Below are 16,596 nucleotides of genomic sequence, written 5' to 3'. Positions count from 1 at the left end.
TGTATGATTGATCTGTGCAAGTTAACGATATGCTAAACTCGTTTTTAAACATCATGGTTGATCGTATAAGGCTGAAAGTCTGCCGTTTTTCAAAAGACCCACACAAATAAATGTTTTGCTTCCTTTTTTTTTTTAAAGAGACTGTAAGGCTCAAGTCCAGGATGATCAACTTGTAAGTGTTTCAGATGAAGTTAATATGGTGTTGAAATTGTGACCCATTAGCAATGTAACAAGTTTATTCAATTTACTTTCAATTATAGTCATTGTGTACATTTAGTACTGCATCCCATCTGGAGCAGCTGGTGCTTTAGAAAACCATTTATGCAATCCAATAACACGTACAATTCACAAATCAGTCATAATCAGTAAAAATGTTAAATTTAATGGAAGTGAAAGTCATTTTCAGAAATCAAGAAAAAAACATGTTCATCAATGCTGTCACAGCTTCAAAATCTGGTACCTTTTAATAAGTCCTAGAATAGTTCTGGATGGGTACAAACTTAAAAAAAGACCGGGGGTGGATACAGGGAGGGAGGGAGGGAGGGAGGGACAAGTAGTCACAGGTGCTGCTTCAGAATCGTCCTGAGCGCTCTCTGTCTCTAGAGCGACGTCTCTCACGGTCACGGCCACCTCCTCCTCCACCTCCTCCACCACCACCACCACCTCCTCCTCCTCCTCCTCCTCCTCCTCCACCACCTCCTCCACCACCTCCTCCTCCTCCTCCTCCTCGACCTCTGTCCCTTGAGCGAGATCGCCTCTCTCTCGATTGAGACCGGGACCTATGGCGGCTGTGGTAGAGAAGGAGTAGTTATTATAAAATGCCACACAAACAACTATGCATGCATTTTTACTTAATGCCTCAATGTAATACTGGATGTGTTCGTACCCCTTCCTCCGACGACCATAGAGCTCCCTCCTGAGTTCCCGTGAGATGGGCTTCAGATGCATGAAGTTACAGAAGCCACCACGAGTACATTCCCTGTGGAGAGAAGGCAACGGGTAGCGGAAATATCAGTAAGGTATAAGAAGATAAAATCATGTTAAGAATATTTGCTACATAACGTTATCTGTTTGAAATTGTTTCAGAAAGACGAGCTGCTGCACTGAATGTCAAGAGAGCCTATTTAATATAACAAATGTGATGTGAATTGTATAAGGGGATACCTGAGAGATTATGTTTCAGTTTATAGTTAAAACAAGATAAATGTTGACACACTTGGTACATATAAAAATGAGAAGCAAGTTAACAGGAAGTGGGTTCAGGGATATAGTAGTGACCAGACATTATGTTTAAAGTGGTATTCTGCAGCTGACACCTACTTCCTTGTTGTGATGTAAAATAATCAAAATGGTAACCATGAGGTATGAATGCTTGATATTGGTTAATCATTAAATAGGATACATGCAATGACATAGCACTCACCCCATCTCGTATTGGCGACAACACGCTTCTCTGAAGTCTGTTACGGGAGACAGCTCAGCATGGATGGGCTGTCCATTAAACCACCGATTATTCAGGTCTATCACAGCCTTCTCCGCATCCTCTTCATAACGGAACTACAGAGGAGACAGACGGAGAGTAGTTGATGATAGAACTCAGTCTCTGTTTCTAAGCTAACGACCTTGGTATTCAGTGATGCAAACACAGGTATGGTGAAAAAAGAGAGAACTATTCAAAGCAGAAAAAAAACAGCGTAATATACCATCTGACAAAGGCCTTTGCTATAATGCTTAAAATAACTGGCTATTCTTTATAATATACTCAGATCAATAGGAGACAAAGATGTTAAGTTATAAATTAAGGGTTTTTATTATTATTTACAGGTAGATATTATCAAGGGTGTACCTTTGGTTTAAGAAGTGGGGGGGACACAAAACAGGGGGTCCTCCGCAATGAAACATATATATTATCATTATATATAATGAGTGTGCAAACTTATCTAGTATCCTATCCATATGAACCTGTTTATTTATGGGGGCATTCACTTCCTCTAGGGGGGTCCGGGGGCATGCTCCCCCGGGAAGATTTGTTTTTCTTTAAATTGAAGTTAAATGCATCAATCTGCTGCACTTTGAGGGCATAATTAAGAGATTTATGGATACAGCTCTCAACACTCATATAAAACAGAACTGTATAATGCTTCAATTAACTGGCTATTCTTTATAATATACACAGATCAAGAGGAGACAGATGTTGACTTTAAGGGCTTCCGTTTTTCTACATCTTTGCTTGCGAAACTGTTTCTACTGCTTTACTAACTGCTTTACGCAACCGACTGGTGCTGCTGCGTCATGACGTCACCGGTGCTTATCAGGCTCTAGCTCCGAACCTGCTCTGGAACCGCGTTGGTATCAAAGGGGCTCGCAGCAGGGGCGGACTGGCCATCTGTAGAATCTGGAGAACCACAGAACGGCCAGTCGTCAAGGGCCGTTGACGGCCGGCCCTTTAAAAAAAAATAGTTTAACGGCATCATTTAAGTTGCGCTGACGGCCGACAGAGGGCGACAGCAGCCGCTAATGCAGTTGTGTGGTTCTTATCTGTCAAATAATCACCGGCCACACGAAGCGAAGGGATTAGACGCCGCGGCAGACAGGGAGAATGAAAAAACATGAATACAAATTAGGGCTGAACGATATACCGTGTCATGGCGATAACAGCGATATGCGCGATATTCACACCGCAGGGACGTGCGGTTTTATTCATTTTTTAAAAAATGCTAACGCACTTTAGCACAGAATTCAAAATAAAGATACCCTTATTACTTATCGAAACTGCACATACAATATATCCGATTAAAGCTGAGACTCCACAGATTATTTAAGTATAGTATCTAAGCGATCCGATCTCGCAACAGGGGAAGCAAACACAGACATCACAACACGTACCTTTTACAGAGCTTTTACGGGAGATCGTCTCACCGTAGCTGTCAATCTGATCAAAAGACGTGTTCAAAGGCATTAAAACGAGAAAAAACGCGGCTGAATCGGTTGATCCATAGGTTGATAATGTATTTGTGGCTTTGAAGCAATTGTTTATAATCCATAATTCCATTTTTATGTAAAAATCGGAGCACAACAGTTAGCTGCTAATGGTAGCCACCAGAGTATATGCAGCTTCCAGTTTTGGCTACGCGTCACTCTCACTCCTTATTTGGTAATATGTGTGTGTTATACTCAAGCCCCCAGGAAGTGCGCCGGAGTCTGATGAGAATATTCGTTGTGGCCAAACGGCGGTACTACACTTCCTTTAGGTTGCTGGGCCCAGAAACACTTTTTCCCATTGACTTACATGGGGAAAGAGTGGTCTGTAACTCGTTGGATAATTTTTTTTAAACTAAATAAACAACCCAGTATGAACACCTGTTCTTATTATACATCCTTGGTTAGACTGCGCTGGACTGCCGCATAGCCAAGACCGGAAGCAGCAGCCACTCTGGTGGCTACCATTAGCAGCTAACTTTTGCTCTGCGATTTTTACATAAAAATGGAATTATGGATTATAAACAATTGCTTCAAAGCCACAGATACATTATCAATTTATGGATTAACCGATTCAGCCGCGTTTTTTCTCGTTTTAATGAACACGTCTTTTGATCAGATTGACAGCTACGGTGAGACATCTCCCCTAGAAGCTACGTAAAGGTACGTGTTGTGATGTCTGTGTGTGCTTCCCCTGTCCGAGTTCAGATCACTCAGTGATGATACTATATACCTAAATAATCTGTGGAACCTCAGCTTTAATCGGATATCTTGTATGTGCAGCTACGATAACTAGTAATAAGGGTACTTTTATCTTGAGTTCTGTGCCAAAGTGCGTTAGCATTTTTCGCTCAGGGGTCATTTAGATGCTTCTTATGAGAGAGACTTGTGTTTTGTTTTGGTAAAAATGGTTTGTTTCGTCAGTTAGCTGATATTATTCCCGTTAATCTGGTATAACACATTAATAGGTTCTTAAATATTAAAATCCCCTGAGACAGTGTCGTGAAAAAAAAAGTAAAGTACCCGCCAGGACTTTTGGGGTAAAAAAAACAAACCGCAATATATATTGCAGGGGAACAAAAAACCGCGATGTCAGTTTTTTTCAATATCGTGCAGCCCTAATACAAATCAAAGAAAACGAAAAGAAAAAGGTGGGGCCGAGAAGGCAAGAGAAAAAAAGGCGAAGTCACTCGCAGGTGAAGCATATAAATGTCGCAAATTGACAGACCTTTTTGGCAGCAGCGCTGCTACAAGCACTATCAGCAGCAGCTTAGAACAAGTGCAAGATGATGAAGAGAATGATGAGGGCGCGAGTTCAGATATACAGCCAGCCTCCTGCGTTCATGATGAGGGACAGAGCAGCTGCTACAAGAACCAGCTCAACTGGCACATACAAGTGCAGGGCAAGAGCAAGAGGTGGGTGAGAATTATCCCTTGAACTCAGAGGCGTTTTCTACTGGAGGCCAAGGGAAGCCAGGCTTCCCCTGTTTTTTTGGATTGTAGTTATAATTTTAAGAAATAAATAAAAACACTTAGTTTCGGTAATTATTCTGCCGGCTCCCCCCTCTCATTGAGTATTTTACAAAGAGTGAAACAGCGCCCCTCTAGATGTTATGGTGAAACAGTAGATTGCACTCTGTTGCGAGAGGAGGCTAGCCGAAATTGGCTTCCCTTGGTGAAAAAAAATGGAGGGATTGACCAATCAGATGAGGCTCACGTCATGCCTCACAATCCAATCAAATCGCATCAACTTCAGTTCGTACTGTAACTGTCATCACCGCCCTTAAAAAGTAGCAAGCAACTGAAGCAAGTGCAATTATGGAGGGTGGAGATTTGGAGTATTTCATAAAAAAAATGTTTTACTAAACTTCCACTACAGACAGCAGCAACTAAAAATGAAATCTGATGACAGACCAATGCCCAAACTGGAACTGTGTACAGAGAGGGAAAAGGAGCGAATCGGACGTAAACATTTAAATAATAAACAGCGGATTTCTAGCATTTGACATTTCATGTGGCCGGATTGGGTTAGTTTCCAGGGCTGAATTTTAGTCCCAGTCCGCCACTGGCTCGCAGCGGGGTTACAGCGCAGAAGTGCGCCGCATTTGCACATGACTGATGTGCAACAAGATGTGACTCCTCTGTTTGTCTTCTGTTGGTTGCTTGTTAGCAGACCCTTCACACGATATCAGAGCGAACATGTACAGGAGGCGTAGAGCGAGAGATCATTGTCCACTAGTCGTGCTCGCGGATGGATACAAAAATATACTTTGGCGGCCGTTAATAGACTTTACGTGAGCTGCCCGCCCAAGTAAAGTCTATGTTTTGAAGTGAGAAGTTGTCCGTCAGTCCGTGAGTCGGACCCCCCCCCCCCCAAAACGAAAACTCTTCGGTTCTCCACGAATTACACAAGTCACCCAAATCAGCGTTAAAAAAGCGGGAGGCGCCGAAAAGCGACTAATTTGCATCACTGGTATTAAAGCAGTGGTAATATATGTAGTTTTTAGAACCGATGCTCACCTTGACATACACATTTCCAACTAGGTGGTCACCGAGGTTGTCACACACGTTCATTTCCTCCACCTCTCCATACTTTTCCTCCATCTCTGTGAAGACCTCCTGTAAGGTTAAGAAAGACAACAATGACATAGATGATCATGAGTAGTAGTTACATTGTTGATTTTCAGTCCAGAAAAGTAATAGAATGATTGTTGAATCATTCTTATTTTGTTTCTACCTTATGACAGCTACAAATGTAATATATAAAAGAGATAGTTGGGTCTGTTTACGCAAAAATAGTACAGCCGCCATAATGTGATACTTGATGTATGTATTTTTTAACAACATACTGTAAAAGGTGTAACCCATTTTAAAAACAAGGTTTGTTGAATCATTTCCTCAAAGAGAATGTATCAGCTACACAGTGGTGTGGTTGGGGTTTGAGGAAAATATTCAGAACTTACCTCAAAAAACTCATCATAGTGCTCCTGCATCTCCATGTCACTGATGGCACCTTGTGGTTATAAAAAGAGAATTTAAAAAAAAAAAAAACAAGAAAACCAAACAAAACAGATATATTATGTCCTTTCTTTTCAATGCCAGTGATTCAACAAATACATTTGTCATGCAACAATGAAAAGCCTGCATGAAGTCGGATCATAGGACTTCCACCTGAACAACCCTCAAAGACTGTTGGCCTTTCTTTCACTTTATTTATCATAAAAATATCGATAAGATGAAAGAAACAATTGTTGTGAACACTTTATAAAAAACATGCTCTTGCTTTTCAAGAATTGGCTTGAAAATTCAGAGAAACACTTACAGGTGAGGCCATCAGCAGACTGGGCACTGTTCTGAGGGTTCCTGTAAATGTTCAGGAGGGCAATTGTCTGAAACAGAAAAAATAAAAATGATTGGAACAATTTGTTTGGATAGGGGCTGGGTATTAATCGGTTGTGTTTATTTTCTAGTAATGATCACAAAATGTGTCAACACAGCATAGAAAACTGACAAATAAGATGTGAGTCACAGTTAAAACTTAGACAATCTTATAGCTCCTATTATATACACAAGACACGAGAAATAAAAGTTTGCTCTGGTCTCTGTATCATTTTTATCATAAAAATTAATAAATAATCTTACCTGGCTGAATGTTGGTTTATTGTGTAATCTGGAGCAGCGGTCACCATGTCGGCAGGCACCAATTTTAAAATAAAACGAGCAGTTGACCCTGGGAGAAAGACACAATAAATACAGATGAGGTAAACATAAAAGCATTCTCTTTAACCTGCCTCCATGTTTGCTATTATCACATTTGACCTGCCAGTTAAGGGATTATCCTTGAGTTTTTTAGCTGGTAAGAAAAGCAAATCTACCAGCCCCTTGTATATTTACCAATGAATCTGCTAGTTTCAGGTCTATCAGTGTGTATTCTTCTTTCTGTGTCTTTGTATGCACCACATATACAAACACCTAGTCCTCGTATATGTGAAGCTACTTTGTAATAAAAACCGACTAGTTCTTTAGCTGAGTTTAACTAGGAAAACATGCATATTTTAAATAAAAATACCCAAAATATGATTAAATACGATATTTTCATTCTGTGGGTTGCTGATGTAGGCTACGTTTGAATTTACGCGTGTATGTAGTTTGAAATGTTGCACAGGTCCTATCTTGTGCAGGACACATTAAAAAATATATTGTTTTGGACCGACATGGTTACATTAAGTTGTTCTAAACTTTCGTATATGATTAAAGGAGAGCTATCTGTTAGGAGAAACAGATCCTGAAATGAATAGTGAAGCGGGGGAGATACACTTGCACCCATTCATTAACGTAACTTGTGATTTGGCGTAATATCTGCAACCAAAAACAAAAAGGAACACTGTGCAATTAAATGCTATGGCGTTTGGTGCAATTTGTTATTTGGATACAATTGTGATAAGCTTGTTTAATGTTGGATAATGACTATCCGGGTATGACCTACTGTAACAAAGGCTTCTTATGAGTTTCCTTAAGTACCTAAGTATCATTAGCCAACTCCAATAGAGGGGAGTAGTTAGTGTATTGGTTAAGAGATTTGTATTCACAAAAACAAACTCGTTGTAATCGTTTAATTCTAACCATCCCAGATAGGCTCAGCAGAAGCCAGATGTTGGCTAACAGTCGCGGCGCGGTATTTTACAAACGCTAGCCAGCGTGCTAGCATTTAGCCTAGCTGCTAGTTGTTAGAGCCGGTGAAACGTGTCCAGCTAGAGTCTACAAACGCTGCTGTATACATTATTAGTCGTCAAAGCAGGTGCAAGAAGTGATTATTGAACACATTGCTTAACAGTGACTAAATAACAGATAAATACTTACTTATCTTTCTCTGTCCCAAAAATGGACGCCAAGTATTCCGCCATCTTGGCTAGCCTGCGCTCAACCAGCAGCAGCAGCGTCAAGGCTTCCGTCCTCCTCCTTCAGAGTAAATGTTTCCACACGTATAACTGTGCAGAAAATGTGTTTTTTCCCCACAAAACTTGTTCAAATTATTGAAATATGCAAAGGTGTATTCATTACACGTGGTCATTGTAATGTTATCTTATCTTGTTTATCAATTCGTTGGATTTATTTATGGTAGCTAGCTAGTAATTAGGCTTCATCGGTATATGTTTCGCTGAGAAAAGCATAACATGCATTAACTATAAACTGCATCATGAAGAATATCGATTTACCATTATCCTTACTATTATTAAGTAATTAGTCAAATACAATTATTTTAAAAATAATAATGCAGATTGTCTTTTTTGTACAGACTTCTCGACTGATAAGTTAGTTTAGAAATCAAAACTTAAACCTGATGGCCTTTATTTTGAAGGCCAGCGCGCGCACCGGACATGTGTCATTTCACTCACTTCCGTGTCTACAGTGCTTTTCGAAACAAAAGCTTTTTCCACACTTTAAAGTCCTCTTTTGTTGAATTTGTAGAATCATTAAATATTTTACCTCTTAAATAATTTGTTGTCATGTATTATATGTTCAGTGACAAATATGCATTAGAAGGTAAGGTAGGCTACGAGATCCCTTTGAATGTAGGGGTCTTTTTAAGGAAGTGGCACCCTTATATATTGGTGTTGCTGAGAACTTGAGGGACTTACAGTAAAAGTGAGTGTGCAATACCACCTGCTCATTAAAGCAACAACTTTCAATATTATGGATATTTAAATGTAATGATATTATTTCATAAAGATGTTATAACATACATCCTTGTGATCTCCAGGGAGGGAAGCATCATTATGGAAGACATGAACATAAGACATACAAAAACAAGGCCATAGATTTTAAAAACAGAAACATGACCAATTTTTTTGTATCAAGATACATTTATTAGTTAAACTATCTGTTACACTTTATTTAGGAACAATTTATAAAAAGTGAAGTCCTGACTACAAATCATCCACAAAAAGAAAACCATCATCAGCACACCTAGAGACACTAGCGTTATATAATATGTAACTAGATTAATAAGATTAACTAACATGAAACAAACATAACATTCAACAGATACAAGAGTTATGATACTGTATATTAAGGAACATTTGTATATTTCAAAAATAAAGTTGGATTACGAAACAGAAAAAATGGAAACTGCCCCAGGACTCCAAATCCCCTAGCCCCCAAGGGACCAGGTACTGAATTGTTAGGGGCCTCACAATTAATGTGGCTCCTGTATTGAGATTTTGTCAAGGGGGCCTGTGTCAAAATACATTTCAAAATGTTGTGCTTACATGGTGCACACTTTTTCAAACAGGAAAACATTTGTTTGTGTGACTGTGACCAAATGTGTGCAGAGTGAGGCGAAATAGAGAGCTCATCTTTGCCCCAGTATCGCATAGTGGGCTATCACCGCCCAGAGCCTACTCATATTTTGCTTGTAATTATACCTAATGCTTTCTTTTAACGTTAACAGTCTGCAGGAAACACAAAGAAGTTCAACATAAATATGACTTTAGTCAATTGAGGATTCACTGCATTTCAGTCTCTCACAAATGTATTTATTACTACAACAATCAGTATTTATTCCACTGTACAGTATCTCATTTTACATTTGGTTCTTGTGTATCTTATGCTATTTACATGCATAGAGACCATATGCAACATTGAGCTTGTTGTTTTTTACTTGATATGTATATAATTAACTTCTCCTGCATTTCTTGCACATTGGTCTCGCAACATCATCTTGCACTATTTGTATTGGGTTTGTGACATTTATTTTCCATTATCTATTACCATAACCACACTGTAGCTATTGTGCATATGACAATAAAGCCTGATGGGAATAATATGGTTGAAGAACTGGAAAGTGTGTTGTCAATTTAAATGGACCACTAACATGAAATTCAAAGCTGATGGGAAAACAATGTTTGTTATTAAAACATTATGCTGGACACACATTTGTAGAGAGAACCCCAAACTATGGAAACGTCACACAAGTAAACACTAGTCACATTTTGTATTTTCCATAAAAGTATAGGGTAACTGTCTTGCCAGTTAGTCTCCGCCCCTCCCCAGAGTGTGTTGACCAAAAACTTGCATGATACGACTCGACTGTGTGAAATTTGGCTGCCTATCTACTACAGTTGAACACAATCAAACATCTCTCAAGGCCTGCATTTTCACAGGTATGGATATCTCGCAGATTGCGCTGCTTATTTAAGAGAACATGTACTAAATCGCAGCCATGTGAAGGGGTCTGTTTTCCGTGCTTTAGACTCTTCCCGCTATTTTGTGGCTTACTAGCCTGCTAGCTGTTGTTTATTTCCTAGCCTAGTAAGAAGAGGCCGCCTACCTTCAGGCAGTCATAAAAACACACTCACAGAGCATTAGCCAACTTGAAGCTAGGCCAACGCTGCTACTTGTGCCATTTCTGCATATGGAAGATTAAAACAGCCGGAGTATAGTTTAAGACAATCTCTGTTGTACCAGTTTAGTGTTAGCCGGGTTGCTATCTGCAGTGAAGAGGAGAGACTGCTGCCGCGCCTCTGATCGCCGTCCAGCCTCAAACACAGTGCGTATACATCCAGACACGATTAAAACTGTTTTTTTAGTTGGTACTTCTCCGTATTGTTGCAGTCAGTATGTAACTGAACGATGTTTAGGTGTCATAGCAACACCGCTGCTGCTCTTTTCTCCTGAAGCTCGTGTCGCATTTATGGCGGCTGCTCTCGGAAGTCTTGTAACGCTGTAAACCTTAGCCAGGATTTCCGGCTCCTTTCCATTTGCCCTATGCTGTTTTGTTTCCGTTTATTCTATTTCCGTTTTTTAAAACTTTTCTACATGCAGAGTTAAAGTGGGATTTAACAACGATTTGTTACGGTTATGAAGCGCGATGTGTTCCAGTGGTATTTTAACGGCTGTTTCTCACGTTGGGAGCAATGGTTGTGTAACGGCAGCCTCGCCCTGTGCTGCATTCGCGTGCAAAATAGTAGCTAACTCGGCTCACTGTATTCAAGCTTCAGCGTGTCGACACGTGTAGCCTGGTGTATACATTTAACTTTTATGTGATTTTTCAACATTTGTTCATTATGTGTAGTTATACGTGGTAACACCTAATGTAACTAATGGCCTACCAGTTGGCCTTTAGAAACCAATGCCTCGCCCTCGAGTTAGCTAACGTTAGCAGTCAGTGAACTGTTGAAGGCGGACAATGAGGAGTCGAGGCTGAGAGGCCTCGATAGTAGAACCCCCCCCCCCAAAAAAACTTTAGCCAGCACCACGTAAATACACACTTCAGACGGAATATTCTCACGTATCGAAACCTCAATTATTTTTAACTTTTTGTATGCACTTTTAGTTGTTTGTGCTCACAAACCTTCCAAGTACAGAATAATAAATACAAAAACACAAACAGTTATTTTCCTTCAGTGGGCAATAGTGGGTCTGTGCCATAGAGTGAAACTTTAGTTTTAAGGCGTATGTATGTATGTATGTATGTATGTATGTATGTATGTATGTATACACACACATATTCAGGTCATCATTGAAAATAAGAATGTGTTCTTAATTGATTTTCCTGGCTAAATAAGGGTTCTATATATAATTCAATATTTATGGCATTATCTAAAACAACTATTATGCATGGTTACCATTTCTTATTGCAATGGTTTTCATTGGTAGTTTCAGGTTAAAGAGAAAAAAAGAATAGTACAACAGATTGTATGTACCAAAACATTGATTGAGGGGTTTTCCAACTACAGTAATAATAATAATGGGTTTCATTTATAATGCACTTCATATTTGAGTTCAAATCCCGAAGTGCTACAAGACGTGAGCATGGAACAATATAAAACAGTAGGTCACATCCCCTAAGTATGTTGTCCATTTTCCCATTAGTTTTGATGTAGTGTTAAGAAAAAGGGTTAATTGAATCTTTTGCAAATATGAATTGTTTAGAGAGCAGCACCGAAATATATGAAAGTAGTCTGCATTAATTTCCAACATTCAAACTGTTCCTGCGAACCCTGCTGTATAGATTACAATTTTGGACTCTCAAAATATAGTATGTTCATTCAGCATGAGGTCTGCCAGGATCTTGAGTTGGTAGTCACAGTCTGACCCTCCCAAATAACATTTAGGGCCATTTGAAATGTGACACTTTTCTTTATTTCTTTGTATTGCATACGTTGAAGACATCATCATTGACCTGGTGTGAATGTGTGTTTAATTATGGTCGGCTATAGTATGTAGTGTATCTAAGCATTAGTAACGCAACCTTTTTTAAATTTCCTACAGGTTTTTTTCTCTGCGTAGAACATAATGTCTAAAGGTGAACCTGAAGAAATGATAGAGATCGAGATAGATGAGCAGGAGAAGCAGGCATGCCTGGAGGAAGGGTAAGCAGGAAGAGGATAATTTGAATGGCATACTCTTGCACATGAAGCAAATAAACACTAATCCCCCCCCCCCTCTCTTGTACATGTAGAGTTGAGGAGCAGACCATTACTGCGTCAGATCTGATTCAACAAGATATTGACATCAATGAGCCCATTGGCAATTTGAAGAAGCTTTTGGAGCCCCGCATCCAGATATCACTGGATCCGTATGAGATCTGCTTGCAGGACATTCAGGTAAGAATTTAGATAAATACAACATATTAAGATCTCTCTATGATTCGATAACGTTTTTGCTGCTAACACAATAGTCATGTAATATTGATCTTATAGTAGTCCTTTGAGCTGCCAAGTGTTGCTTCTTTTTTTAAAGCTTATCTGTTGTGTTCTTCCTTTTAGCTTCACCCTGACCACAGCCTCTTTGACCAGGGTGTAAAAACCGATGGCACCGTGCAGCTCAGCCTGCAGATAATAACCAAACCAGGTACTCGGATGATGCTTTAAATATCAGATAATATAAAGTTTTGTATTACTTTTGATATCCAAACTTTGGATACACCAAACCAAACTAATCTATTTGTTTTCTTTCCCTTGTCCAGGAGAGGAGAAGTTGAACATTTTGGAAATTGTGAAGCCGGTAGAAACAGTAGAAGTGGTTATTGACCCAGATGCGGGAGAGGATGGAACGATGGTAGAGGAGGGTCAACTCATTGCTGTGGAGCGATCTGGCCTCTCTGATGAGACCTCGGAGCAGGTTACACGCTGGGCTGCAGCACTGGAAGGATACCGAAAAGAGCAGGTTCGCCTGGGCATACCATATGGTGAGAATCACTTAAATAAGACGCTTTATTGTGGGAAGAAACATATTTAACGTGGTGAACATGGTGTTTGATGTTTCCTCCTCTCCTTCCCCAGATCCTGTGCTCTGGTCTGCTGACCAGGTGATCCACTGGGCAGTGTGGGTAATGAAGGAGTTCAACATCGATGAGATGGAAATTGGAAGCATTCACATTCCAGGTCGAGATCTCTGCTTCTTCAGCCAGGAAGAGTTCCTTCAGAAAGTTCCCAACGGAGAGATACTCTGGAGTCACCTGGAGCTGCTGCGCAAATGTAAGTTAAATAGTTATTAAATGTTTTTGTAGCGTAAAGTTTTTGTTTTAAGGGGTCACCAGATGTAATGGAAGTACAAGTCCCACCTTGTTTATACCTGGGACAGAAATCATAGCCTAATAAATGTGTCAGTACTAATGCCTTGTATTTATTTCAGATGTGTTGGCAAGCCAGGACCAGTCGGGTGGGGACGCTACTGTCACCATTGATCAGCGTAAGTGGTTTATTGAAAAAGTCTGATTTGAAAAAACTAACAAAGCTAGCACATGAGGAATGATCTCTTTCTTGCAGAAGGAAAAGCTCTACTTACATTGTAATGGACACTAGCAGTTTTTCCTGATCATTAATATTCTGGTTATCAACTTTCCGTCTGTGTCTTCAGCCGTACAGATAATCCCAACACAAGTAAGCACACCCACTACCATAAAGGTGATGAAGCAGAGCCGTGGCCCCAGAACACCGCGTATTTCAGGAGGAGAGGAGCGAAGCTCACCGGGCAACCGCACAGGTAATTCATAACTCATGATGTTGATGTGTCATTTAAATCTAAGCAGGTTACATACTTATTTTAGACACACAACCTTAAAGTACTAAAAAGACTGAGAGGAGGGTTTGTTTACCAGAGTTATACCATATACCGTAATTTTCGGACTATAAGGCGCACCTGAATATAAGCCGCAGCAGCTAAATTGAATGATGTGTACATATATAAGCCGCACTGGACTATAAGCCGCAGGTGTTTTAATGTTTAATTACCATATGTAAGCAGTCCAGCCTTTCGGAACCCGTTGGTGATCGTGGATGTTTTGACACTCCTCCACGCTGTCAGGATCCACTCGCAAACTTGAGCGAAAGTTGCTTTTCGCATGTGACCAGTTTTGGTGAATGATTTATCGCTGCTAGTCATCCACGCCTCCCACTGAACGAAGGGTTTGTGCATGAAAACTTCCTTTGCACAAATTGTCTCGCTCTCGTAATGTCTGTCTGCCTTGCTCTCGTTCTGTCTCTCGGTTCCACTCGAAAAATGGGGGAAAAGGCGCGGCTTATAGTCCAAAAATTACGGTACTGTATTTTTACAAAGCTGTCAATCTGTCAGTATCGTTGGCCAGGTCTATACAGATGTGGAACTTTACATAAATTGGCAGAATAATCTATTATTTCATGGGATTTTTGTGACTGTTATTTTACACTGAATGCTCTGTTTCTTTGGTGCCAGGCAACAACGGTCAGATCCAGTTGTGGCAGTTCCTGTTAGAGCTGCTGACAGACAAGGATGCAAGAGACTGCATCTCCTGGGTGGGCGAAGAGGGCGAGTTCAAACTCAACCAGCCGGAGCTGGTGGCTCAGAAATGGGGCCAGCGCAAGAACAAGCCTACTATGAACTACGAGAAACTCAGCAGAGCCCTCAGGTTGGTTTCTTCCCTTTTAAAGGGGTGTTTAGTATTGTACTCCCATAACGTTGGAGAGCTTTTGGTCAAAATGAGTCCAGCACGTTCTGACTTTGGTCCTAGTAGTAATTCTTCAATTCCCACAATGCAACTCAAGAAGCATATTTTCTTTAAACACCTGTGCTTGATGCACTCTGTCTTTTGTGTTTACCACAAGTGGACATGGCCTACAGCAGTTCTGTGTTATTTACACTTTTCAAAATGCTTACAGTTAAACATTGTGATGTGTTTGCTTACATCAGAAAAGACAATATAGTTATCTTTGTGGTCGTTATATTGTACTTGTAACTGTAATGTTTCTCTTGGTAATTTAATGGCTGAGAAAAATGTTGGTAATCCTATTGGCCTTATCTTCCTCTACCATTATGCCTTTCTATTTCCTGCATCACTTTATCCACAGCTGAATTGTAAGCCTCGTAAGATATTAGATGGCACCAATAACGACACTAATCAGTCGATATTGCCATTGCCTAGCTGCAGTTTTCTCATCTCTCACTTCACACGTCGTAACCACAGGCTCACAAGTTTAATTTAGATGCAGCCAAAAAACACAGAAAATATACAACTGAGAAGTACATCATTAATGTGTAAAATCTGTCATGGTGGATTGCTGTAAAACAAATATGGTGATATTAGATAACAAGAACTAATTTAATTCCATGTGGTAAAATACTCAAGTTGCAGGATTTTATTTGGGCTCCTTTCAGGCAGTTTTCTAACGCTCATTCTCTCTCTCAGGTATTACTACGACGGGGACATGATCAGCAAGGTGCAGGGCAAGCGCTTCGTCTATAAGTTTGTGTGCGACCTGAGAACTCTGATTGGCTACAGTGCTGCTGACCTCAACAACCTGGTGACCGAGTGTGAACAGAAAAAATTGGCCCGCATGCAGATGCACGGCATCGGTCAGCCCATCACCACGGTGACGCTGGCCACCACCGCACTAGACAAAGACAGTTGAAGCAGGACACGTGAAAACGCTCTCCTGCCGCCAAAGTTTGCTCTCCAGCGCTGATTGGAAATCAAATCAACTTTATTCTTTTTTTGATACAACTGTGTTTATCAGGCACAAAAATGCAAGGCTGATCATTGTGGATTAACAACTTTGTCATTATCTTTACAGTTTGAAGTGAGTCTGAGGCGGTAAAAATGAAATGACATTTTTTTTTATCCTTTCTTTACCTTTAACCAAGAGATGTGTTCAGGATGAGGAGGCGGGTGTCTGTGTGATGGAGTTTTGCTGCGTGCATGTGACCGAATGCTTGAGTGAGTGAATGAGATATGGACTTTGTGTATGAGTCCCTTGTCTGTAGTTTAGAATCATTTCCACTGTATATACCGGTACTTCATGTTTTTGATAGCCACCAGGACAAGTGTATTTTCATATTTTCCATTTATAGAGGACCTGCTTTGTATTTTATTTAGTGTTTGTTCCCTAAATTGTTGGACCCTTTTTTGTCCACTAGAGGGAATAAAGTGGCGAGCATTTTTCTTAATGTCTGTGATTCAGTCTTTTCATCTCTGAACTTATTAAATATTCTGTATAAATCATAGTAAGGAACTTAAAATGACAAACAGCCAGCAACTTATGTACATTCAAAATTTTATTCATGGTATAGTGAGTGTAGAAAGCTTTTTCCTTACTCTACGCAAATGGTCCATTTAACTACACAATAACAGGGGGGGTG

General features: G+C 40.1%; 2 protein-coding genes across 3 annotated transcripts; one reads left to right on the top strand and one right to left on the bottom strand.

The window, feature by feature from the left end:
* Positions 1-362: 362 nt before the first annotated feature.
* u2af1 (U2 small nuclear RNA auxiliary factor 1) lies at positions 363-7,949 on the bottom strand. Its single transcript, XM_034109339.2, has 9 exons — positions 7,840-7,949; positions 6,622-6,709; positions 6,302-6,368; positions 5,943-5,992; positions 5,500-5,598; positions 1,424-1,557; positions 887-979; positions 697-788; positions 363-645 (listed from the first exon to the last, which is right to left on the bottom strand). The coding sequence occupies exons 1-9, from the start codon at positions 7,881-7,883 to the stop codon at positions 572-574; spliced, it is 741 nt and encodes a 246-aa protein (XP_033965230.1). The 5' UTR covers positions 7,884-7,949; the 3' UTR covers positions 363-571.
* A 924-nt stretch (positions 7,950-8,873) lies between these two features.
* gabpa (GA binding protein transcription factor subunit alpha) lies at positions 8,874-16,399 on the top strand. 2 transcript variants are annotated; one of them, XM_034110084.2, is made up of 10 exons: positions 8,874-10,142; positions 12,253-12,353; positions 12,443-12,587; positions 12,750-12,834; positions 12,950-13,171; positions 13,266-13,460; positions 13,618-13,674; positions 13,843-13,968; positions 14,677-14,869; positions 15,647-16,399. In XM_034110084.2, the coding sequence occupies exons 2-10, from the start codon at positions 12,277-12,279 to the stop codon at positions 15,867-15,869; spliced, it is 1,323 nt and encodes a 440-aa protein (XP_033965975.1). In that variant the 5' UTR covers positions 8,874-10,142; positions 12,253-12,276; the 3' UTR covers positions 15,870-16,399. The 2 variants fall into 2 exon arrangements, with proteins under 2 accessions (XP_033965975.1, XP_033965976.1); XM_034110085.2 differs by lacking the exon at positions 8,874-10,142 and adding an exon at positions 10,153-10,528.
* The last annotated feature ends 197 nt before the right edge of the window (positions 16,400-16,596 follow it).

This window comes from Pseudochaenichthys georgianus, chromosome 21 (genome assembly GCF_902827115.2).
Source record: "Pseudochaenichthys georgianus chromosome 21, fPseGeo1.2, whole genome shotgun sequence".
NCBI lineage: Eukaryota > Metazoa > Chordata > Actinopteri > Perciformes > Channichthyidae > Pseudochaenichthys > Pseudochaenichthys georgianus.
Note: the sequence above shows the minus strand (reverse complement) of the source record. Positions and strands in the feature narration are given on the sequence as shown.